At 43.4% G+C, this 25,589-nt stretch overlaps 3 protein-coding genes across 7 annotated transcripts in view; 1 reads left to right on the top strand and 2 right to left on the bottom strand.

The window, feature by feature from the left end:
• The window catches only part of LOC140354724 (NACHT, LRR and PYD domains-containing protein 3-like), a 334,575-nt gene extending 329,404 nt beyond the window's left edge, over nucleotides 1–5,171 (bottom strand). For all 3 annotated transcript variants that reach the window (XM_072439924.1, XM_072439932.1, XM_072439926.1), the window contains exon 1: nucleotides 5,168–5,171. The gene's annotated coding sequence lies outside the window, so the exon portion shown is untranslated. The remainder of the gene's footprint in view (nucleotides 1–5,167) is intronic.
• LOC140354777 (uncharacterized) lies at nucleotides 303–1,049 on the bottom strand. Its single transcript, XM_072440010.1, has one exon. The coding sequence runs from the start codon at nucleotides 1,020–1,022 to the stop codon at nucleotides 336–338; it is 687 nt and encodes a 228-aa protein (XP_072296111.1). The 5' UTR covers nucleotides 1,023–1,049; the 3' UTR covers nucleotides 303–335.
• nisch (nischarin) lies at nucleotides 4,862–25,338 on the top strand. Of its 3 annotated transcripts, XM_072439918.1 has the most exons (28): nucleotides 4,863–5,061; nucleotides 6,287–6,370; nucleotides 6,578–6,760; nucleotides 7,769–7,817; nucleotides 8,023–8,186; nucleotides 10,127–10,222; nucleotides 10,918–11,013; nucleotides 11,706–11,858; nucleotides 12,098–12,166; nucleotides 12,423–12,608; nucleotides 13,353–13,481; nucleotides 14,286–14,423; nucleotides 14,734–14,755; nucleotides 15,528–15,652; nucleotides 15,890–15,936; nucleotides 16,019–16,261; nucleotides 16,847–17,139; nucleotides 17,295–17,494; nucleotides 19,086–19,465; nucleotides 20,540–20,709; nucleotides 20,813–20,867; nucleotides 21,103–21,241; nucleotides 21,360–21,510; nucleotides 22,081–22,200; nucleotides 22,558–22,713; nucleotides 22,915–23,075; nucleotides 23,509–23,678; nucleotides 24,155–25,338. In XM_072439918.1, exons 1-28 carry the CDS (start codon nucleotides 4,981–4,983, stop codon nucleotides 24,504–24,506), a joined length of 4,212 nt encoding a protein of 1,403 aa, XP_072296019.1. In that variant the 5' UTR covers nucleotides 4,863–4,980; the 3' UTR covers nucleotides 24,507–25,338. The 3 variants fall into 3 exon arrangements, 1 of the variants encoding a protein (XP_072296019.1); XR_011925990.1 differs by lacking the exons at nucleotides 16,019–16,261; nucleotides 16,847–17,139; nucleotides 17,295–17,494; ... (8 more) ...; nucleotides 23,509–23,678; nucleotides 24,155–25,338 and having other exon boundaries at nucleotides 4,862–5,061; nucleotides 14,734–14,763; nucleotides 15,890–15,942; XR_011925991.1 differs by lacking the exons at nucleotides 14,734–14,755; nucleotides 16,019–16,261; nucleotides 16,847–17,139; ... (9 more) ...; nucleotides 23,509–23,678; nucleotides 24,155–25,338 and having other exon boundaries at nucleotides 15,890–15,942.
• Nucleotides 25,339–25,589: the final 251 nt, after the last annotated feature.

Here is a 25,589-nt window from a genome sequence, read left to right as displayed (position 1 = left end):
GGAAACATGCTGCTCTCCTGGGGACGAGCTGACGAGGCTGCAGGTGAGCGGTAGGTGTGTTTTATGATTGATACGTGGCAGGACTAATCGGCAGTAAGATAAGATAAGATAATCCTTTATTGTCCACACATGGGGAAATTTTATTGTTGCAACGCAGGTAGATACAGAGGCAAAGAACAGATAACTTATAGGAAGTTTGAAAAACACTCAATAGATTTGGGCCAAAAAATCTTCCATTACGCCTTTAATAGAAAATCTCTTATAAAAACCTCTTCTATTCTTAATTTTAAAAAAAAAAAAATATTATTTGAATTATTTATTTAAAGTTTCTCTTTTCATGAGAAATGCTGCTCTACAGAGTGCATTCTCATGTGACTCTTGTGACCGCCTGAAGTTTTGAACTTCTTTTCACACAGATTGCAGCTGTATGTTTTTTCTCCTGTGTGGGTTCGATAGTGAGCGGACAGATGCGATGAATGCTTATAGCCTTTATCACATTGGTCACATTTGTAGGGCTTCTCTTTGCTGTGAGTTTCCCGATGCTTCAAGAGGTTACCCAAAGTCGTAAAGGCCTTGCTGCACTGGTCACACTGGTATGGCTTGGCTCCAGAGTGTGTTCTCATGTGTTCTGTGAGAGAGCCTGATGAAGAGAAAGCTTTCCCACACTGATCACATTGAAATGGTTTCTCTCCCGTGTGGATTCTCACATGTTTCACTAGACTCGCTGAGTGAGAAAATGATGTCTCACAAAACTGACAGCTGAATGGTTTTTCTCCCGTGTGAACTCTGGTGTGGCTTCTGAGATGTTCTGCTGTAGAAAAACTAGTTCCACACTGATCACACTCATGAGGTTTGACTCTTGTGTGGATTTTCATGTGTGCACTAAGGGCACCAGCGACTTTAAACGTCTTCCCACACTGGTCACACTCGTATGGTCTTTCTCCTGTGTGAACTCTGTAGTGTTTTTTGAGACTGGAGGCATAGAACCACTTCTTTCCACACTGGTCACAGGTGAATCTCATTCTGGTGGTGAGTTGTTGTTGTTTTTGTTGTTGAATCTGGAGATACAAATGGCATAAAAAGACAACATAAGGCATAAAACATACATTTCACATAGTTGATAATAACATAGATGCATTAAAATAAAAAATAAAAACAGGGAAAAGGTGGAAACGGGTAAACAAATAAACTTAAAACGCACGAATCGCAGTTGAGCAACGCAAAATATGAACAGTTTTGGACTTCAGAGAAATTTAATTGGAAATAACCAAGATATATCGTCACACCCAGCCAGGCACAACCTGTAACTCACAGTCCAGCACCATGCAGGGTGAGCTAATCCTATGTTGTTAATACATGTTTTATTTAAATGTCAGCCCTCTAAACATGAGCAAAAACCAAAGGCTCGTTTAAATACATTTTCAATGACATCTGCATTTACAATGAAAACATGTTTTTAGTTTTGTAATTAATGATTTTAAGTCAGCAATTAGAATCAGAACCACACAATTTCAGGATTGTAGTTTATTTTTTCCATTCATCTAGAGATAGTTCAATGAATCATGTGTCTGTAATTGTGTCCTTACTAACATTAAAAATAATTAAATAATGAGCCATTTTTAGCCAAAACAATTAGTGGCCAAAGTTGTGGTTTGCCAGTTTCCCTGTTTGGCCACTGTTAGGCCATGTTTGGCGCCCCCTGGAGGTGGCTAATACAGTGGCCACTTTTGGATCTGCGCTGTTGCTGTATTTGAGGCCCCCTGGTGCTGAAATGTGACACCCCCATGTGTCATCAATGCTGCTTTTAGATTGCCTCCCTGCACAGAAGGAAAATGTAGGCCAAATTTGGACCAGTACCTAAAATATAGAACATTTCCTTACTTTTATTTAATATTTATTTGTTACATCAATTATATTCTAGAAATACAAACGCATCAATAATAATACAAAACAACCAAAATGTTAAGTTATTTTATTGGAAAACATAGCACCTAAATATGTTTCATGAGGCTTCACTTTGCCCATTACTACTTTAAACTCTCCATCACTGGTTTGAACTCTAAACTCTCCGTCACTAGTTAAAACTCTCAGTCACTAGTTAAAACTCTCCGTCACTAGTTAAAACCCTCCGCCACAAGTTAAAACTCTCAGTCACTAGTTAAAACCCTCCGCCACAAGTTAAAACTCTCAGTCACTAGTTAAAACCCTCCGCCACAAGTTAAAACCCTCCGCCACAAGTTAAAACTCTCCGTCACTGGTATAAAACTCTCTCCGTCACTAGTTAAAACCCTCCGTCACTAGTTAACTCTAAAACCCTCCGTCACAGGTTAAAACTCTCCGCCACAAGTTAAAACTCTGTCACAAGTTAAAACCCTCCGTCACAAGTTAAAACCCTCCGCCACAAGTTAAAACCCTCCGCCACAAGTTAAAACCCTCCGCCACAAGTTAAAACCCTCCGCCACAAGTTAAAACTCTCCGCCACAAGTTAAAACCCTCCGCCACAAGTTAAAACTCTCAGTCACTAGTTAAAACTCTCCGCCACAAGTTAAAACTCTCCGTCACAAGTTAAAACCCTCCGCCACAAGTTAAAACCCTCCGCCACAAGTTAAAACCCTCCGCCACAAGTTAAAACCCTCCGCCACAAGTTAAAACCCTCCGCCACAAGTTAAAACTCTCCGCCACAAGTTAAAACTCTCCGCCACAAGTTAAAACTCTCCGTCACTAGTTAAAACTCTCTCCGTCACTAGTTAAAACCCTCCGCCACAAGTTAAAACCCTCCGCCACAAGTTAAAACCCTCCGCCACAAGTTAAAACCCTCCGCCACAAGTTAAAACCCTCCGCCACAAGTTAAAACTCTCCGCCACAAGTTAAAACTCTCCGTCACTAGTTAAAACTCTCTCCGTCACTAGTTAAAACCCTCCGCCACAAGTTAAAAACCTCCGTCACAAGTTAAAACTCTCCGTCACAAGTTAAAACTCTCCGTCACAAGTTAAAACTCTCTCCGTCACAAGTTAAAACTCTCTCCGTCACAAGTTAAAACTCTCTCCGTCACAAGTTAAAACTCTCTCCGTCACAAGTTAAAACTCTCTCCGTCACAAGTTAAAACTCTCTCCGTCACAAGTTAAAACTCTCCGCCACAAGTTAAAACTCTCCGCCACAAGTTAAAACTCTCCGTCACAAGTTAAAACTCTCTCCGTCACAAGTTAAAACTCTCCGTCACAAGTTAAAACTCTCTCCGTCACAAGTTAAAACTCTCCGCCACAAGTTAAAACTCTCTCCGTCACAAGTTAAAACTCTCCGCCACAAGTTAAAACTCTCCGTCACAAGTTAAAACTCTCTCCGTCACAAGTTAAAACTCTCCGTCACAAGTTAAAACTCTCTCCGTCACAAGTTAAAACTCTCCGCCACAAGTTAAAACTCTCTCCGTCACAAGTTAAAACTCTCCGTCACAAGTTAAAACTCTCCGCCACAAGTTAAAACTCTCTCCGTCACAAGTTAAAACTCTCCGCCACAAGTTAAAACTCTCTCCGTCACAAGTTAAAACTCTCCGCCACAAGTTAAAACTCTCTCCGTCACAAGTTAAAACTCTCCGTCACAAGTTAAAACTCTCCGCCACAAGTTAAAACTCTCCGCCACAAGTTAAAACTCTCCGCCACTCTCCGTGTTGTCTAGATCTTCCCCAGTAAACGGCTGATCCAACTCTGTGATTCCCCTTTACTTGCAGCACGTTGGCTCTACGTCAGGGAGAATTCTACACTCTTCAAATTCACATTCATAATTTGCATAATTTGCATATCTCTTGTTTCCTCCACAAACCGACGCAACATGGCCATATTCTTGGCAAGCAAAACATCTTGAAGTGGGATGTTCAAAAGGTCTTACCCGATAGCAGATACAATCCAAATGAATCTGTTGGAGAGTTAACACCGGACTGAAAGGCGCTGGTTCAGGGTTGTAGATGTCAGGACGACGCGTTCAGTAGTTGTATTAATACTCACAGGGACACGTCTCCGTCTCCTTCCACTTCCACTTCTACTTCTTTGGTGTTTTGTTATTGGTGTCCAAGTGGTACATTACCGCCACCTACTGTAGTTGTACGTCTCAGACTTTAGACTTGTTTCTTTAGACTTTTCCAGATACACGTCCAAATTCGTTTCTCCCTTTATACTGCGCCACATGTGGGGTCACAAAGCCAAGGATCAAAGCAAGAATGCAGGTGCCATGTTATGTCTTCAACCAGGAACAAAGGACGGAATGCCGGTGATATCATGAGGCATCCGGTGTCACAGAAGCGCCCTCTACTGGTCGCCCCACTAACTACAAGAGCATAGAAACAATAAAGGAGCCGCGGGGCCTTTTGTGCAGAATCTTTTCCGGGAGTTCACCAAATATAATCCATAATAGATCCATGGAGTTCACCTAATATAATACTAACATATAAAAATGAGTTCACCTCGAAATGTTAGGCATTAAATCTTCCCCGGTGAAACAATCGCCGGTAAAATAGTTCCGGGATGTTAATGATGTTTATAATTTGGTGTTTTGTTTTACGGCTTATATTTTGTATTTGCATAGTAAGCAGTGCATTTTGCTATTTTCATTCATTTATTTATTCATTTGGAAAACGTCTGATTCTGAGTACTTTTTTTTCTTTGATGGGAATAAATTGTTTTCGAGAGCTGGGTCAGCATTGATTTACGGAACTTTGCGCTGTGTTATTAATCATGCTGTACATATCGGCTGCCATGAACGTATTCGTGCCATTTCAACCACGATCGTTGTTGTCGTTGTTGTAGTTGTTGTTTTTGTGTTTTGAATAAAGTTTTTTTTTTTTTTTTTTTACGAATCAGCTGCTTTCGATTTCACAACAAACATGGCGGCGGGAGACAGCTAACGAAGAGGAGGAGCTGCGAGAAAATCCAAACATATGACCCTTTTAATCAGAATAACAGCTCGAGTTTGTAGTTGAGGGGCTTCAGAATGGAGCCTGCTTTGTTTACGGAAGACACGGCCGAGAGGAACGTGGCCGTCGTCGGCTCGGAGTTGGTGGAAAACTACACGGTACGTTCTGTTCGATTAGCACGGTTAGCATAGCACGTACGCTAGCTCATATTCTGTGCTGCATTTTCACCAGCAACAGAAACAAAAGGCAAACGCGCGACAGTTGTCTGGATCTGATTGATTTCTAATATTATAACGTCTAATGATTACATGTATTCTTCTCGCGCCCTTGCATTAGTAACGTAACAGTTATGTCTGTCTTAAGCTAATAAATGGAAGATAAATGTGCATACTATGCGTTCTAGCTTTATTACATGAGTGCGTGACATTGAACCATGCTGTCTAATATTTATGACTTGCCATAACCAGTTTCAGTCACGTCACACAGAATCTGTCATGAATCATTCATTTGACCAACAATTAGCGTTATCGATTTAATTACTCAGCCGGAATTCCATCTGCTTTCTTTATTTCTTTGCTCTCTGCTGATAATTGAACAATAATGTCAAATCATGTCGAATTAAATCATTGTTCTATACATAGGAAAACATCACTACGATTAAAGGGCGCCACAGTATTGGAAACTATGGCAATATACAATTATGGCTGTTTAATGCTACAATACATGAATATTGCAATATTTACAATGACAAAAAGTTCATACCGTATTGTATTAGGCAAATTGATGAAATTTCCCCATGTGTGGACAATAAAGGAACATCTTATTTTAAACTTTTAAAATATAGAATTTAACAGACACAAAGCAAAGCAAAATCAAAGCTAGTTTAGACTGAATATGAAAAATCTTTAAAACGGTGCATTTCAGTCAGATGGAGGTGCTGGCTGGTATTGCCTTTAGTTTGTTGTGATTTCGATTATCGCATAAGCCAATATTGTGATATATATCCTGCAGCTCTACAACAGTTAAATGGTGGTCAAAGTGCTTCTCTGTTATAAATCAATATCCATCTGTGTTGTGACTGCTGTGACGGTGTGTGTGACTGCTGTAGCCATTTGTGTTTTAAATCTTTTGAATGGTCAAGAGTCTCAATTGAAAGATAACTAGAAAGGGCATGACTTAAATCCCATAAATACAAGACATTTTCTTTTTGTATATTCAAGATAAGAGTTTAGGATCGAGGCTCGGAACATATCTCTGCTCAAAGTAACATATTCCCCGGCTGTCGATTTCGAGCGTCTCTTTCGATTGACGCAAAACCTGCCTGTTTTTGTATCATCGTTGCGATCTAACATATTCAATTGTTTTCTATGTGTGTGATTGTAGGTTTACATTATTGAGGTGACGGATGGTCTGCACAGATGGACCGTCAAACACAGATACAGCGACTTTCACGAGCTCCACGAGAAGGTAACGCGGCCCGGATTTAGTGACTAGTCCTCCAAAAACAATAAACCTAATATTACCGTGGATTTAAATAAATTATTATTATCTAGACTATCATAAGGGTTTGTGCAATGGTTCTGTTACTGGATTTTAAAGTTGGGAGAATACAATTTAAATTTTGTAAAAGTCAGTTGTGATGTTTCATTTGTTTTGTTTTCTCTCCGTTTGCAGTTGACGGCAGAGAACAAAGTGGACCGGCGTCTGCTGCCTCCAAAGAAGATTTTGGGTAAAAACTCTAAAAGTTTGGTGGAGCGTCGTCAGAAGGAGCTGGAGCAGTATCTTCAGACTCTGCTACTGCAGTTTCCTCAGGCCACGCCCCCCGCGCTCTCCTGCTTTCTCCACCTGCAGCGCTATGTGAGTACACGCTAATAAACAAACTAACGAGCTAAACTAAGTACCTGAGGATAGAGATCGCGATTAGATGATCAATTCATGCTTTAATTGTGTCGTATTCTTTTAAAATCATCCACGAGCAGTGCAGAGTTCATTGCCCGTCTTGTCTCCTGGATAATAAAATAATAATATAAAATGGCTGGAAACAAAACTAGAATGAGGACAGCCCTTGTTTTGTTTGCTTTACGTGGATGTAAATGTGTAACGTCTTTGTCTTGTGGTAATTCGACCACAGTTTAAACCGTGTGCTCCTTTGTCTCTAACAAAGTGCTCTGCGTATGTGACAAGATCATGTGCCGAGATGTGACCAGCACAAGGCGCTTTCAGCTTCCAGATCAGTCACACGAGCACGGTTTTGTATCCATACTTTTTAAAAGAAAACATTTTTCAACTCGAGTGAAGAAACACGAGACTTGATTTAGGTGGATGCACTTGTTTTGGGCGTTTATAAAAATATTTAAAAAAGGAAAAAAATCAACCCAAAGTATCAACTGGATCAGGGGTTTCCTAAACTTTTCAGACCGGGATCCTCCACATCAAAATTAAATCTATTTCTGTAATCATTTCAAAGTTTAACCCATTTGAAATTCCGTTTCATTCTATTTATTTCAGTAGTTTATTGTGTTATTGTAACCAATTTCACTCACACGGACTGTTCTATCTATGTATTGAAACCAGCCCATGATTTACGACTCCACCATTGATCCAGATAATGAATAAAGGCTTATCTTATCTTATCATTAATATATTATTCAAATGTAATCTTATTGCCCCGAATACAATGTCTCTGCTACATGCCAAGTGAGACTGAAGAGATGAGATTTTATTCATTACTTCAACGGTCAACACGGTCCAAACTAGAGGTGTCGTTTGAAGAAGCCGTGGCAGTTGATTGAGAGATTTACAGTAGAATAATGTTTTTTCATTGAAGAATTGTCCTATATTGCCTTCCCTTCTCGTTTTTTTAAGGAAATCAACGGGATCACAGCTGCGTTGGCCGAGGAGCTCTTCCACAAAGGTCTGTCTCCACTGGAGCAGTTTTAAAATCCTGAGCAAACCATAATAATACACTAGGAATGTAAATACGGACAGACAACGGTTGAGGATACTGACCGACTGACCGATACCAACTGACGATGGAGTTTTAGCGTAGTGGTTTTGCCGCCGGGCTGACTGTTGTTTGGACTGTTGTTTGAAAGTGTTACCTTCCCGCCCTCCCTCAGGTGAGACGCTGCTTCAGGCGGGGCAGGTCTTCTCACTTTGCCCTCTGCAGCTTCACTCCGTCACACGGCAGCTGCGCCTCGCCAAGCCCACCTGCTTCACCGGCGACGCCAAAACAGACCTGGGACACATCCTGGACTTCACCTGCCGCCTCAAATACCTCAAGGTGTGTGTGTGTGTGTGTGTGTGTGTGTGTGTGTGTGTGTGTGTGTGTGTGTGTGTGTGTGTGTGTGTGTGTGTGTGTGTGTGTGTGTGTGTGTGTGTGTGTGTGTGTGTGTGTGTGTGTGTGTGTGTGTGTGTGTGTGTGTGTGTGTGTGTGTGTGTGTGTGTGTGTGTGTGTGTGTGTGTGTGTGTGTGTGTGTGTGTGTGTGTGTGTGTGTGTGTGTGTGTGTGTGTGTGTGTGTGTGTGTGTGTGTGTGTGTGTGTGTGTGTGTGTGTGTGTGTGTGTGTGTGTGTGTGTGTGTGTGTGTGTGTGTGTGTGTGTGTGTGTGTGTGTGTGTGTGTGTGTGTGTGTGTGTTCATCAAAAACATAGCTAGTGTTGTAGTTAGCTTCATTCATGCCTGTTCAGTAAGTTTTCTCCCCTCTGAGCCCCACAAAAACACAATTGCCCAGATCAGTGACGTCGTCGGTTGAGTTCTGAGATCTTCTGTGCTGTTTTGTTGTACATAAATCATTACCAGACCCATTCTGAGCATTTCTGCTGTGAAATCGCATTCATTACTACTTCATGCTTACATTTGCATGTCGGGCCAAGCTAGCTTGCTTATTTACCCGCGCTAATTATGGGTTCAACTAGATCCAGTATTTTAAGTTCTAAAACATGAGCTGCCAAAGCAAAGGTATTCATGCGCATGTTTAAAGCCAATAACAACACACATATTTTGATTAATTTACACAGACATTATCATAGCGTTTGAACAAGCTAATTATTCTGTACCATGCTAGCGTTCATGTGTAGTTATGGGGTGGGTCATCTGACTACATTTTCTGTTAGATTTTTCCACGTCTCTTTGTCTTTATTAAATAAAAGTCATATGTTTGGTCATTTCTAACACAATATAGAAATACTTAGTCGGCGTCACACACTGATTAGCTTTGACCTGGATGTAAACGCTCTCTCTTCTTTCTCACACTTATTGTGCTTTATCTCCTATATTTTGTAAATATAGTTAGTATATTTTTTCTATTTTACTGTACGATAGGGACACGCGCTGGAATAGTTTTTTAATTCAACTGTTTTTGACTTTTTTCGGCTGGATTTGAGCGTTTTTCGTTGTGTTGTTGTGACGTGAGCTAGCTCCGAGCGAGCCCACCAGCCCCCCCCCCGCGCCCTCCGGCCGCGCTAAAGTACGGCGTGTCGTCGGTACACGTTTATATACACGTTTATATGAAAGAGGAACTTCACGAACGATCGGGACACGCACTGGAATCGCTTTAAATTAGCTTGTTTTGACTTTATTCGGCTGGATTGAGTGTTTTCGTCGTGTCGTTGCGATGTGTCTTGGCTCCGGCCCCGCCCCCCGGCTCCGGCCCCGCCCCCCGGCCGGCGCCGTACCGCGTTTCCACAAAGGAGGAACTCATGAAACTGCAGAGAACAGTCGTCTCACCCGGAGATCGTCACGTTATCCCGTCGCAATACTGACCTAACCTAATACTGATGTGCAATTCTGTCGTATGTGCAATTACTGTGAAATTCATGTGCAATCTATGTGCTGTCGTGACACATATTCATGTGCAATTACTGTCGGGATCACATGCAATGGTATTTATTTATTTATTTATTTGTCTATGGGAGTTTTTATTTATTTATAGGAGATCTTCTACTGAAAGTGTTTTTCAGACTTCCTATAAGTGATCTGTTCTTCTGGATCTACCTCTGTATCTACCTGCGTTGCACCAATGAAATTTCCCCATGTGGGACAATAAAGGATTATCTTATCTTACATTGATTTAACCGATAAATATTTTACATTGTGCTGTGTTCAGTTATTTCGGCCTGAGCGCTGTTGCTTCTTTATTCTGTGGTGTAAATACTAATTGAATGGGCTGGCTTTGTTATTTTCAAGCGGGATCATCATTCTTCTGCTTGCGTTCACTGTGTTCAGATCAGCGGCACCAAGGAGCCCGTCGGCACCAGCAACATCCAGGAGAACAGCCTCCCGTTTGACTTGTCCATCTTCAAATCTCTGTTGCAGATTGAGGTCAGCACAACGCACTGGAACATACGTTTACATCAGTGTTTTCCTTTATAAGAGAAGAGACTATTGTTTCCCTTCATAGTCAAAAAACAAACTGATCTATACAGTGGCACTACACACTTTGCTGCTCATTGCGGGATAGTTACCGTCCTGATCCTGGTTTAGTCCTGCTTTTACTGCACGTTCAGCCTTTTTCCTCTCAAATCTCCCCTCGTCACAATTTGTAGAACAATACTAATCGGGAAATGCAGCAATCACGATATGAATAAAATGATCTATTCCAATAAAAGTTTGCATTATTGACATACAAACTCCAACATGAATAATAAATGTAATGACTAAAAATTAAAAAAGACAGATGAACGATTTGATTCAGTATTTAACACACGTGGCGGTTCATTAATGTAACCTGTACAGATTTAAATAAATAACATCTGTGTCTCATGAATGATACATTTTGTTTAGATAGTGCTATTTCTGTGCTACTTTTCATGACAGGCTTATATTATTTTGGCTTTGGTTTAATCTACTTTTTAATTCTCTTTGTGTGGTTAAACCTCGGGAGTTGCACTGGTTTAGTTCAGGTTTGCAGGAGGTAGTTCTTAAGTTTTGTTTCAGTCCCTTGCTGGTCGGTTAGAGGCGCGCTTTGTCATTTTTGTCCTGAAACAGTTTTCTTTGTCCATTTCCTTGTGTTGTAGATCAGTGAGTGCAGTTCGCCGCAGATCTCGGGTTTGACGTCTCTGAGGAAGACGCTGGCCACGATGAGCGTCCACCATTCGACCGACTCCATGGCTGTACGCAACGATCATACAGTTCCTCACACTTTTTCACGTGCCTTTTTAGTTTAGTTTTAGTCTAGTTTTAATCTAGTTTTAGTCTCGTTTTAGTCTTGTATTAGTCTAGTTTTAGTCTTGTTTTAGTCTCGTTTTAGTCTAGTACTAGTTACTAGACTAGTTACTAGACTAATACTAGACTCTAGTATTAGTCTCGTTTTAGTTGATGAAAATGTCATGGTAATTTAGTCGACTAAATCCTTAATAGTTTAAGTCTACCAGAAAATCTATTTTACTGTATGCTTCATGAAGATGTACAAACACGTTGAGTTTGTTTCTGCTCTGGTTTGAGGATCTGGGACTGAAAAGTGGAACTTGGGCCTTTTATTCATTCAGGTTTAGTGTTTGTTATTTCACAAAAAAAAAATGCATGTAATTTAAGTCATAGTTTTAATCATTTATTTTAGTAAAAATTTGACACATACTGCTTTCCGTAACTCCAAAAAACACATTTATTTTCGTAATGTTGAACACAAAATTGCTACCATTTTCTTTCAGTTACTATTCATATTTACAGTTAAAACGCTTTTTGGTTTGTAGGTAAACTGAAAGCACCTCTTAGACTTTATGTCAGGATCTCTTTGTTAGTTTCGTCATGAGCCGTCTGCCTTTGTCGTCTTCTTTCTCACATCCTCCTCATGTGACCTTTGCAGTCGGTGTTGGTGCCAGAGGCCAGTGAGTTCCCGCAGTGGGAGCCAGAGGGCGCGGTTTCTGCCTGTCCTGTGACCGCGGTGGTCCCGGTGTGGAAAAGTCTGACCACTTTAGACCTGAGCCACAACGACATCAGTGCAGTTGACGACTCTGTGGTATTTCGAGTTCATTACTGACACTTGTACGCAAACAAAGTATAAAGACGAGGCTGGAGTGGCAGATCATGTACTTGTAGTGACTTCACTGTGTTTTTAAGAGGTTACTAAAGCTACTGCGCCCTTTTCCGGGTCTTTGCAGTTCACTCTAATCGTTTAACACACAGATATTAATAACTAAAATAAACAATTGCAGGTTAAGGTCCACATTTAATAGAATATTTCATGTTTTCTTCTAGAAAATCATTCCCAAAGTGGAGTTTTTGGATCTGAGCCACAACCAGCTGACGTCGGTGGAAAACCTTCAGGTAAATCCATACAAAATATCTAAGGTGTGTGTTTGCTTGGGCTGCAATTAATGATTATTTTGCTTATCAATTACCCTAGCAATTATTTTTTAACCAATTAATTTAGATTGCGAAAAGGTGATATGGCATTTTTACTAAATTCGACCCATGATGATGCCTCTTGAGTTTGTTTGAGTTTGACTAATGACATTATTGCATCAGTCTTATGTAACGCTTTCCCTGTCACTCACATTCACGTCCTCTCCTCTCTTTGCAGCACCTGTATAGTCTGGTTCACGTGGACCTGTCCCAGAACCGCCTCTGCTCCCTGGAGGCGGCGCACACTCGACTGGGAAACATCAAAACGCTGGGTCTGTCCGGGAACCAGCTCAGCAGCCTCCAGGGGCTCAGCAAGCTCTACTCTTTAGTCAATCTGGACCTGAGCCGCAACCAGCTCGCACAGGTTAGATTTATGATGTGCGGTGAAGAGGAGGAGGGAGTGAGAAGGAGGAGGGAGTGAGAAGGAGGAGGGAGGGAGTGAGAAGGAGGAGGGAGGGAGTGAGAAGGAGGAGGGAGTGAGAAGGAGGAGGGAGTGAGAAGGAGGAGGGAGTGAGAAGGAGGAGGGAGTGAGAAGGAGGAGGGAGTGAGAAGGAGGAAAGAGTGAGAAGGAGGAAAGAGTGAGAAGGAGGAAAGAGTGAGAAGGAGGAAAGAGTGAGAAGGAGGAAAGAGTGAGAAGGAGGAGAGAGTGAGAAGGAGGAGGGAGTGAAGGAAAAAGGAGTGAAAAGGAGGAGGGAGTGAAAAGGAGGAGGGAGTGAGAAGGAGGAAAGAGTGAGAAGGAGGAAAGAGTGAGAAGGAGGAAAGAGTGAGAAGGAGGAAAGAGTGAGAAGGAGGAAAGAGTGAGAAGGAGGAGAGAGTGAGAAGGAGGAGGGAGTGAAGGAAAAAGGAGTGAAAAGGAGGAGGGAGTGAAAAGGAGGAGGGAGTGAAAAGAAGGAGGGAGTGAAAAGAAGGAGGGAGTGAAAAAGAGGAGAGGGAGGAAGGAGTGAAAATGAGGAGGGAGTGAGGAGGGAGTGAGGAGGAGGGAGTGAGGAGGAGGGGGGGAGTGAGACTGTCCATTACAACTGTGTGTCGTCTTTTAAAAAGTGCATTACATCCCCATGGAACACCTCACAGGTATAAAGTAAAAAAAACAATGCTTTTGTTTTGGCAGCTGGAGGAGATCAGGAACATCGGGTCGCTGCCGTGTCTGGAGAAGCTCAACCTGACGGACAATCCCATGTGCATCATCCCCGATTACAGGACCAAAGCACTGGCCCAGTTCGGGGACCGAGCGGCGGAGGTGACACGTTTACTACACAGGATCAAATATTCTGGATAGTATTTTTTCAGTCTTTCAACACAGAGTCTGACAGAAGGGGAAAATGAAGCGGGAAATAGCGGCACAAAATATTCAGAAAAGTTCACGGCATGAGTTGTGTTCAACGTGTTTAGTCCGTTTAGTCCAAAGTCTGTCAAATAAGTCCATTTTCACATTAAGTCTGAAGGTTTTTTTTTACGACTAGGCAGTTTTTTGTTCTTAATTTTCTGTTATACATTTTTCGTTTATGGCCTTCTTCCCTGCTGCCAAACGTATTCTCCAAAGTTATCCTTTTATTGTGTCCATGGCAGGTGTTTTGAGGCCCAGACGCTGCATATGTCTTTCCAAAGTTATTTAGAAATGCATTCTTGTCTTTTATGGATGGGAAAAGCTCAAGGAATGTCATGATATATCTTTTTATATGAGATATCATATCATATGATTGTCGTAGAGTGTGACAAGCACAGTATTTATTTGGTGTGCAACCTATAATTTTAATGAAAAACATAAATATTGCCCAATAATCTATTTTGTATTTTTCAATGTTAACATTTTAAAATTAAAAAAGACAAAAGGTTAAGATATTAAAGAAATAGAGAAGTCAACCAAAGAAAAGAATAGCAAGGCACACAAAAACACACAAAGCCCTAGAACGCCTTCGTACAATTTATTTTCAATTTTGGTGTATAAAAAATCCCTGTCTCTCGTCCGTGGTCCCAATCTTGTGTCTCAGCTCATTTGGGATTTGTTTCTCGTCCCACTTCTAATATTCTCCTTATGTTCCAGGTTTGTTTGGACGGAAAAGCTACGACGGAAAAGGAGCTGGACACGGTGGAGGTGCTAAAAGCCATTCAGAAAGCCAAAGAAGTGAAAGATCGCAAGAACAACAGCAGCAGCAGCAGCAGCAGCAGCACTGAGAAAAAGGTAACGTCCATACAGGATTTTCTTATACATGAAATAAGGAAAACAACACAACAAACTACCATAGTGGGAAGGATGTGGGCTCTTCTTGTCTTTCTGGTTAATGAAAAAAAATCATAGACTATTTCTGAATACTAAACGACAACATTTAGTCCAATGAATTGCAGTAAACCAGATTAAATGGATTGTTCTTAAATCTCTGCGTTGTCCGTGTGTATTTGCTGTGTGTGGCTCCACTGAGTTTAGTGCAGATTTGCTGATGTGTGTTTCTCTTGTTTGTGCTCCTGTCTCTTCTCCTCTTCTCTGTGGCCAGCCGCCGGCCCAACCCAGCCAAGGTAATCATGTATGTATCAGGCTGTGTGGGGCATTGGGGCGAGGGGGGGGGGGGGCTCTGGGGCAGCAGCCACATTACGGGATGATTCACAGTATTGATACTCGTTCAAACGAGCGCGTGCGTCTTGTGAGTTCATGGACTTATCACAACAAATCAGTACTGAACTCATTTTGTAATTGAACAGCCCATACACCGTCCCATACAGGTGCCATGTGCAGAGAGATGTTTTACGACTCTGACAAAGCGTTAGTGGCATCACAATTACACAGGAAATGTGTAAAATGTTTGTGTTTTGTGTGGAAAAGGATACATGGTTAAGATGTCCTCAAGCGGAAACACTTAAGCTTTATTTTTGTCTTTCCAAGATTTGTGGGACACTTACACTACGTTAGATGCATATGGCAGCTTGTAACGTCTTATTTATCTGATAATAACAATGAAAATGATGATAATAACAATAACAACAACAACAACAACAACAACAACAACAACAACAATAATAATGAAAGTCCTCCCAGACAGATTTGGCTGCTGCCTTCAGAAAACATACTTTGCTTCATTTTCACTCATAGCAATTCATTCATTTACATTGTTTCTCAGTGTCATATGTTGTTGTTGTTGTTGTGGCTGTTGTTGTTGTGGCTGTTGTTGTTGTGGCTGTTGTTGTTGTGTCTGTTGTTGTTGTGTCCTTGTGGCTGTGTCCTTGTGGCTGTGTCCTTGTGCAGACAGTTTGTCCTCAGACACTTGTGACCGGTTTCGTTTCCCGTTTTCAGCGGTAGCGAGCAGCAGAGAGGAGGCGGCGGTGGCTCCCAGTGTTCTACCCAAAGCGGACGCTGCTCCTCCTTCAGCCGACACCTCCCAAGTCCACACCACCTCTGCTCCTCCTGCTGTGGACCAGGTCTGAACCACACACCCGAACGCTGCTTTCTACAGTTAAACCCAAGTCAAACGCGGCCTGGACGAGTGACATCATAAGTCCTTTCCTGTACATTATTCTGGCTAATGCGCCTCACACTCTTTCTCTGTCGCAAAGAGATAGTGACGTCCCGAGAAGATACATAAAATCGTAGTTACAATCACATCTGTTTTCACATTGTGTCATTGATCCAAAGTAAAACGATTGTTGTGTTTTCAGGGCCAAACGCCGGGTGAACACTGTGGAGCTCCCTCTGCTCCTGTCTGGTCCGTCTTACTTCTGTTGCGAACTCTTTCACAATCTGTACAAGGTCTATATGTTTACTTTGTGTGTTTTGTCCCTCCTCAGCTGCGTCTGCTCGCCCCCCTCCCGTCACACAGAGCCCGCCTGTTTCTTCTGCAGCGCCCCCTTCTGTCCGCTGCTGCCCTCCCAGCTCCCCTCGCTCTGTGCACACAAAGACTTCATGTCCCAGCTGTCTTTGCGTCTCAGCTCCGCTCTGAACGAGGAAACTGTAGGGAAGGAGGCGGAGCTACAGAGGGAAGAGGAGGAGCCAAACGACCGGCATGAAACGACTGAGCTCAACAACTCAAGGTCAGACATTCTGGAGCAATACAAGGGCAAAGGCGGGGGGGCCGATCACAGTCTGAAGCAGCGAGGATGATCCCATGATCCTTTCTGTGTGGATAAAGTATATATTGTATGTGTGGCCGTGACAGTGGCTAAACACGCTGAATGGCCAAACTACTGTGTTGGAGCAGCGTTCTTCCAGACAGTAGCTCACATGAGAAACTGTAAAGCTGCGGCGCCTCTGCCAGCACGACTGTATGAATTGTTCCTGTTGCTTATAATTATTTAATGCACACAGCCCTCTTAGGAGACCGAGACGTGTTGGGTACTAACATCCTGCCACACTGGGAAGCCTCATCAGTTATGGACTCAGTTATGGAAATCCCATCAGTCTAACATAAAAACAAGCTTGTCCACATCCACAAAACAGGCATCCATTAAATACATTTATGAGGAGGCAGCAGTAAAACGGGCCGGCAGCGTTGCTCTCACAGCACATGATACTGCTACTGTCACTTTACTCTCCGCTTCAGTGTTGGCCTCTCATTGTAAAGGATTTTCAAAACGGCATAAATGTGTTTTTACCAAGCGTTGTGTTGATCTCTCCAGTCCAGACTCCAGGGACGGATATTTCGAGATGGGTTTGGACGACTCTCTGGAGGAGTCGTCTTCCACCTCGCCTCCCGAGGAGGAGGAGGAGGAGGAGGAGGAGGAGGAGGGCATCCAGCAGGGGGCGCCGCGTGAGCAGGCGGAGGTGTGCAAGGCCGCGTGGTGCCTCTGCCTCCAGTTAAAGAGCGAAGTAGAAGCGCCGCAGCTGAACGCGGGCTGTCTGGTGCTCACTGGAGGCGTTCTAGGGCTGCTCTTCCTGTCACGTGACTTCACTCCCACCAATCAGGACACAGGTAGGACACTCTCACGTCTTATGGTCGGCGCATAATAATAAGCCCATGACGCTCTTTTGTCTATGATTTCAGAGTGAGGAGAAACTTGAATAACACACAAAGTTAGTAAATTAACAATTGTGACTGAAAATATACGTCTCTTTCTCTTTGTTCAGACCCGAGTGTCTTGCTGCCGCGGCTGGTCTCCTCTCTGCAGAAGCCCCTCCTCCTTCCCCTCTCAGACCTCCGGCTCGGCTCGGACCAGGGCGAGACCTGGCTCCGCCTCCGCTCCGCGTCCTCCGACACTCAGTGGGTCGTGTTCTCTGACCGCGAGGAGCTGCGACTCATCAGGGCCGAGCTGGTCCAACTCTTGCAGGTGAGTCGCTCGGTGGGTGGAGATATTCGCCGTCCTACCCAAAGGTTTATAGTTCATTTCCCACTACGGGCGTTGCACATTTTCTCTGGGCAAGACACTAACTGAGGCACAAAGTGAGTCGGTATAGAGCTCATTCACCGACGTCACAAAACCACGTGATCGCATACGTCGCATACTCAATGAGTGTGGAAAGTGATCTCAAACGTAAATTATGGAGCCCCCAGAGCTTTCAGATTCCACAAACTCCTTGGATGAGGTCGATATTTAGAAAAGCTGCGATCAATCAACTCAGATCCATATTTGATGCCTAAATCACCGACTCGTTCAGAAATCTCGTACTCCGGACATTTACGATCCAAGCCCACTGGTCCAATGGTTCACAATTCTACAGCATTAATTCTCTGGAGCTCCAGCACAGGCAGCGGTGCGTGAGTGCATGCCCGGGGTTCAGTCACCTGGAAGGGGGCTGAACAGCTGTCAGCTCCCTCCGCCTCACGCCGCTCCCTCCGCCGCGCGAGTGAGTGACAATTTCAATTCAACTACAAATAGTTAACAGATATAAAATGACGACCGATAGTTTGTTTCCCAGTTTGAACCTTTTATCGCAGCTGTCCATCGCGCTCTTCTTTCCGGGTTTCTCGGTTTCCGATAGAACTTCAGATCTCTCCGTTTATCTTCCCGTATGCTGCACCCAACTGCCACATATACCTTCGCCATTTTGATTATAGTAAAGCGTGCGATATCATTAATGATGTTTTGGGCCTCTTCAAACCGTGTTTCGTTGTAAATCGAAGCAGACAGACGGCACTATTGAATTGGCTTTTGTGCGGACGGACAAGATGGCCAAAAGAGCCAAAAGAGCCTGGGGGGCGGTCGTGTGACGTCACGTGAAAGACCTCTATACACTCATTTGTCCAGGAATGGAAAAGGTTTTAAAGGTAGTCTGTCACCTGGACACTTTCATCCGGAAGTGAATGTTGAATCTGAACGTACCTTTGTTTACTTGTTGGCTTCGTTGTGATTTCTTTCCTAGTACGGTAGTTGTTTTTTCTTCCTCACCACGCCTCACCTTCCAGCCTGGATCATTTGTTCTGTTGGTCTCTGCCAGCCTTCTCCTCGCTGATTGACTTTTGACAAGCTCAATTCACTTAGTGTCAAGGTCTAACTTCTCCCTTTAGAGCACAATCAGTCTAGGATAAATCTAGCTTTAGAAATCAAGCCTAGCAAAGGTCTGGAGATGGAGATTTTTAATTGGTATCCAGTTTCAATACTTGTTCTAGTATCACTTAGTTTCTGGCACGTCTTTCCATGTTAAGTTTGTGATCTGTAAAAAGGCAACTTTACGTAAAAAGGAACGGTCTGGTCCAGAAACCCTTTTGCTCACCAGACGAGGAAGACGATCTGCGCTCGGAGAGACGAGAAGTGAGCGAGTTTGAGGAAGTGTGTACGATGTGTGTTTTGGTCAGTGCCAAATGACCACTGTTTAAACCTTTTCTTCCACAGTTGTAAAAGTTTGACATGTTTCTAATTGAAACCTAGAAGCAGCTTTCAGGTCCCGTCCAAATACACCACTTTGGTCCTGTTCTTTCAGCTGGACCCGGAGCGTCCCGGAGACCCCGGTGCAGGTCTGCCCTCGTCTCTGTTGAACTCGTGGGAGCTGGAGGAGTCTCGTTCAGCCGAAGGAGGTTTTGCGGCTCTGCTCTTCCTCTCCTCCTCCACCACCTCCTCCTCCTCCTCCTCTGAAACGCTCCACCCTTCTTTACGGCACCTCCTGAGCGCGGCCCCTCTCCTGCCTCACCTGCTCTTCCTCTCGCACAGGCAGCTCTACGTCTGGCTCCCCCACTGCAGAGACCGGACTGAGGCAGGTCCAGAGCAGCCCGACTCTCGCCTGGTCCGGTTTCCTCTTGGTTCAGTCGTGGTTCACAGCAGAGAACCGATCTGCTGCTGCGACGATCCACAGCACAGGCTCAGGTGGGTTTGACCCCGTTTCGGGCTGTTCGCAACTTTTAAGTGACACAGCAGCCCTAAAACATACTTAAGTGTTTAAGTATATTAAGTATGTTAACATGAGCTGCAATAAATGAATTGCATCAAGACACATTTAAAGTGCCTATGACAGGTTTTTACAATTTTCAAATGTTGACATTATTTGGTGTATTTGTACCTGTTGTACAAATAAGTTTTAGTTTTACACCAATCGAGCAGGTATTTGTGCCGCAAACGCTGAAAATCTGTGGAGAATGACAGGAAGTGACCAAGAAACATTAATTCAGCAAAATAAAGTCGCTCTCATGTATTTTTATTTGTCAAATAAAAAAAAATTGTAAAATTAGTTTGATGATGAGATTTTGCTGGGTAGTTTCCTAGTGTGATGACATAAATTACAAACAAGAAGTAAAATTATAAAGCTAAAAAATGTGCTATTCTGTGAGATATTTAGCAACATTCAAAATATATTCATCTTACCTGCATTTTAGTTCGAGTGGTCCGACCTGTCAGAGGAACTTAAATAATAATGAATGGTTGCGCTCACATGTTGACGATGTGAAAAAGGTCCCCATTAGTGCAAAGATATAAATAAGTGGTCCAAAATATTATTATTCATCTTAGTAAACGGAGGAATAAAAGAACTATAACAGGGCTAATCATGCTTGAGCCATTCGATCAGTTCAGCCATTTTTATTTGAATTATTTCTTCAAATTTTAAAATGGTACGTTTTACATGACGAATAATTAGCTCTGATTTTTGGTATTTGTTTACATGCATATGCACAGGAAAGACATAATAAAACACTTTGTGACACGTGTCTTTTTTCGTGTATCTGATGTATTTTGAAGACAAATTACTGTAAAATAACTTTAAAAAAATTTCTTATTCAATTTTATCTTTGTTTCTATTTTTACTATTTCAGATTTTAATAAACAATACACTTTTTTTTGTGAATACTCTCGACCCAGAATCCTTCAGTAACAATATTTCAACCTTTTATTTGTTGTTTTGAATCGTCTCGCTGTGGAACACTAAAGTAATGTGTGTCGTTTCAGGTGGAATCACAGTGTGGAGCTGCTGCTGTGCGGACAGAGGCTGCTGCTGCTCTTCCCGCTGCCCCAGGACGCCGCCTCGTTCCTGGGGAAGTTCTCCCTCAGACGGGGCTCTCTGGAGGGAGTCCGACTGGTCGCTCTGCCACAAACCCCGACATACAGGGGCCCCCGGGGTAAGAACTCGGCCTGGAGCAGTCGGAGGAGTTCCAAAACATGTCTTTAACAGTCTCAGAGCGTGTTTCTTTGTGTTTTTAATCTGTGTGTTTATGTTTCTAGATGGTCACAGGTCCAAAGAGCAGTGCAGTTGTTCCCGGACCGCCCACAGTGACAGGTAAACCCCAAAACCACCTGTTTTTAAGCAATTTTTAATAAGCATTTTGTTCTTGAACCTAATGGAAACCTTGCCTCGTGATGTTGCGCAGTGCATTATTCATCACACACAGCCTTGTAACAGACAATTGTTATTCATGCTACAGTTTTATCACTTAGTCATTTCCCCAGCGGATCAATGTGGTTAAAAACGGCCTCAATAATTGTAAAAAAAAATGTGTGTGTCTCCTCCTCAGTTTGTCTTCCCTTTGCGTGTCGCTGGAGGAGACGCAGCCCTCCCCACACCTCGCGCTCTCGCTCTCCCCAGGGCTGAAGCTCCTCTCCGGCCTGAGCACTCAGCAGCTGCAGCCCGTCTTCCACAAGCACGTGGCGCTGGTAACGCATCGCCGCAGCCTGTTTTGAAATCAAACACTTCCTTCAGATCACCCGCGCGCTGCTCCGCTTTTGCCCGTTCAGTTGGCGCCGCGCCTGAGTTTCCTCCTCTGCGTTTCAGGCGGACGCTGAAGAGCTGAGGCAGGTCTTGTGGTTGTCTGTGGTTCTGTACAAATCTCCCGAGGTGGAACTCACCTGTCTGCTGCTGCTCTCCACCAACGCCGTCTACTTCCTGTTAGAAGACGCCGCGTTTGCGCTCGGCCCACGCTCAGGTACTGGACCACAGCTCAACGTGCCACGGGGGGCCGGCTCTTCCAAGTCAGTCGGGTCCAGGGTGTTATACATTTCCACGATGAACACATGATTCCAGCTTCTGTCTGTGTGTGTGACAGTTCTGAGCAGCCATCAGTCCCAGAGCTTTGAAAAGTCTAAAAAGTGGTTTATTTATCTATGTGATCTAAATTCCAATATGACTTTGAAGTTTTATGGACATGTGTTTTGTCATTTCCATATAAACTGCACTTTAGGGGTCTCATTTATAAAACAATATAAACATGGAATTCTGGCTAAACGTGCTCATCTCTCTGAGCCCGGTTATCTTTCGTCCTCGTCCCCGGATGCGCTAAAGTGACGTGGAAAGTCGCGTATATATAACATTTCCTCAGCTCTGTAGAGGTCCGGGTCACTGCACTGGGGGTCTCCTGCTGCTCCCGACTCTCGCATATGGCCCAGGTTTGATTATAAATTTCAGTCAAAGGAAGAGAACTGATTTCCTTTGACCACATTGTTGTTTTTTGTTGTTGTTGATATGATGAGTGATGTTTTTTCTTGTTTGTTGACAGACCTGGAGGTGCTGGAGTGTGCAGACCCCGCTGTGTGCCTGAGCTGCTGCCTTTCCGTCCCCCTGTCCCACATTCAGTCTGTAAACGTGGGACTGTTCGACCAGTACTTCAGGATCTTAGGTCTGTGCCCAGAGTTTGGTTCACACACGGTCCAGTCACGTCTCCTTTTCACTTTACTTTCCTCCTCTGCAGGATTACTACAGTATTCTTACTATATTTTTTTATTTTTTTAGCTGTTTAACTAATATTTCTGTAATTACTGGACTTATTCACGTGAAACAAAGGCACAAATGCTACAATAATACAGCTCATTTTTTAAACTCAAACCAGTTATTCAGTCACACAGTCGTGATTGGTATATTTTTATGGCAATTTTCTGGACTTAATTTCTAAAAAAAACAATAGCATATAGACCCTGGCTCTTGAAATGATGCGTCATGTTTTAACTGTTGTTCTTATTCTCGCCTCTGTCCGCAGGGAGCAGCGCTGACCAGGTGGTGTGCTGCTTGAGCCGAGACTCCTACGGCACAGGGCAGTTTCTTCAAGAGCTGATGTCGGTCCTCAGTCTCCAGCAGAGGGCGCCACCTCCGGAGCCCTCTGAGCAGGACTTCTACTCGCAGTTCAACTCCTCAGGTCACTGCACTTTACATTGACCACCACCATCACCACACAGTTATTTTGTATCACGATAAACAAGTAGGACTCAATCATTTATATTTTTATTGGTTAATTCACCTGTCAAGTCAACGGGCGGCTCACGAGGACTGAGACTGCCATAGGAAAAAAGGCTACCAGAGCAGCAGTATAAGCTCCTGTTCTGGGCTCCCTCTGCAGGTAAGATGCAGAACTACGAGCTGGTCCACAGCCGGGTGAAGTTCATCTATCCCAGTGAGGAGGAGATGGGGGACCTGACCTTTATCGTGGCCGAGAGGAAGAACGGCTGCGCCTCTTCCTCACGCAGCTTCAACATCCTCCTCTACCTCCTCGTGTTCCAGGTACAGCTGGTTTAGCCCTGGTTTAGCCCTGGTTTAGACCTGGTACAGATTTGGTTTAGTCCAGGTTTAGTCCAGATTTAGTCCAGGTTTATTCCAGGTTTAGTCCAGGTTTAGTCCAGATTTAGTCCAGGTTTAGTCCTGGTTTAGACCTGGTTTAGTCCTGGTTTAGTCCTGGTTTAGACCTGGTTTAGTCCTGGTTTAGTCCTGGTTTAGTCCAGGTTTATTCATGATTAAGTCCTGGTTTAGTCCAGGTTTTGCACATTTCTTAAATTTGGACTTAAAATTATATTGAACAATTGCATAAATAATCAACAAGAATTACACTGAATTGGAATAAAATCATTTCAAGAATAATATTTGTTTATCGAATAAATTTACATAATTAAACCTTGCTTAAATTGCGTACTTGTTTTATTGTGTGTGCGTGATGCAGGTGTCTCCGCAGAGCTCTGCCTCCACTGGTACTGGCCCCGCCCCCTCCAGTTCCTCTGGTCCAATCCTGCAGCCTCGGACTCTGATCCTCACCAGCACAGACGTGTTTCTCCTGGATGAGGACTACGTCAGTTACCCTCTGCCCGACTTCGCCAAAGAGCCTCCATCCAGGTGAGGAGTGGACCTGATTTAATCCTGGTTTGGACCTGGTTTAATCCTGGTTTAATCCTGGTTTAATCCTGGTTTGGACCTGGTTTAATCCTGGTTTAATCCTGGTTTAATCCTGGTTTAATCCTGGTGTGGACCTGGTTTGGACCTGGTTTAATCCTTGTTTAGTTCAAATTTGATCTCTTGTGACCTTATTTTGTTCTTCCTAATTGTTTATTTGTTAATTTTATATTCACCTTCAGCAAGAATCAACCCTGAATTAAGAAGTAATACAATGTTACAAAAGTAGGAGGATTCCGAACTGTTGCCATAATCTACGTCTATAAAATGGCTGATTTCTTATACATTTTGCCATGATTTGTCCTTCCCACTGTTTTTTTTTTTTTTTTTTTCAATTAATCTTAGTTTTACTTTAGTCATGTTTTTACTTTTTTTTTTAAAACAACCAAGCCAAATGTTATTTCCATTTCATCCTCTAGGGAGCGCTACCATCTCCGCGAGGCGCGCCGCATCCGCGACCTGGACCGCGTCCTCTTGGGGTACCAGACTTACCCACAAGCTCTGACGTTGGTGTTCGACGAGCTCCCCGGCCCGGACCTGCTGTGCCCCTTATCCATGGACCACTTCTCTGCCCAGGCCACGCCCACGGAACCTGCCGCACCGGTGCCGGGGGGCGGGGCCAGGTGTCCCGGGGGCGGAGCGTACTCTGGAGAGGTGCAGTGGTGCGTGTTTGTGCCCTCGGCCGACAGCAGGGAGAGGCTGATCTCACTTTTGGCGCGTCAGTGGGAGGTGCTGTGCAGTCGGGAGCTTCCCGTGGAACTGACCGGATAAACCAGACTCAAAAGTGATGGAAAAACAACAACATAACAACAGTTTAGTTTAGGATCCAAGCACAACGACGTCTACATTAGATGGAGCAAGACATGCGCTACTGGACACTGCTTTAAAAAGACTGCATTGGGCTCATTTGGATCATCGTTTCCCGCTCACAAGTCCTTTTCACCACAGTTTATCGACACGCTCGTTTGCAACTGGATCATGAAAACGCAGAAATAACCCATCTCCAGCTCGTTAAGATAAACAGGAAGTACAGCCTTCTTGTAACACTTGACTTCACAAACACTGAATTGCAGATTTGTGCTGTTCAAGCTTGTTCTATCAAGCCTGAACTGTTTGGAGATGCATATTATTCATATTTGCATATTTTCTGTTTAGTTGGGCTTTTTTCTTCAGCTCCAGTGCAACGCCCGGATTAACCAATAACAGAAGACGTAAAAACAAATTCCACTATTAAACACCTTTTAATTATCGTTCAGACATGTTTTTCTGAACTTCTGCTCAATGTGATCGTTTGTATTCACTGTCACAAGAATATGAAAATGGCAATACTCCAGACGGGAACCGAATCAGGAGAATGTACACATTATTATTATTATTATTTCAAACTATTTTCAAACCAAAATGTCTCCTTTTTTGTATTTTTTTTAAACTAAAGCCTTTCTATGCTGTACTTTGAAACTGTTTGTATATAACACGTATTACAATGTTCAGTTTTGTACGAAGGAGATTCATGTCCAAGTCTTTTATGTTTTTTGCACAGCGATACATGTGGAAATATTTATTATCTGTTTACTTCAATAAACAAATATTGTTGAAAGATGTAGTTTTGACCCGATGTGTGCAAAGTCCGAACTGTGCGCTGCACTTATGAAAACATTTCGGCCAAAGCTGCACTCAGCAGTAAGTCTGTGATGCGTTGGCACTTTACTGACACCTTTCTGCTTCCTGTCTGTGCGACCTCACTTCCTGTTCGTGTCCGTTATTACCACAGGAATCAGCAGAAAATAAAGAACTGCATGAGGAATGCTCCAGTTCAGCGGAAAACCGGGAACAGACCAAAGATAACTGGGATTT

The sequence above is a fragment of the Eucyclogobius newberryi genome, unplaced genomic scaffold, assembly GCF_026437365.1.
Source record: "Eucyclogobius newberryi isolate DKJ021-1_F unplaced genomic scaffold, fEucNew1.0.hap1 SCAF_11, whole genome shotgun sequence".
Classification (NCBI taxonomy): Eukaryota; Metazoa; Chordata; class Actinopteri; order Gobiiformes; family Gobiidae; genus Eucyclogobius; species Eucyclogobius newberryi.
The sequence above is the reverse complement of the archived record's forward strand: the minus strand, read 5'-3'. Positions and strand labels throughout refer to the sequence as shown.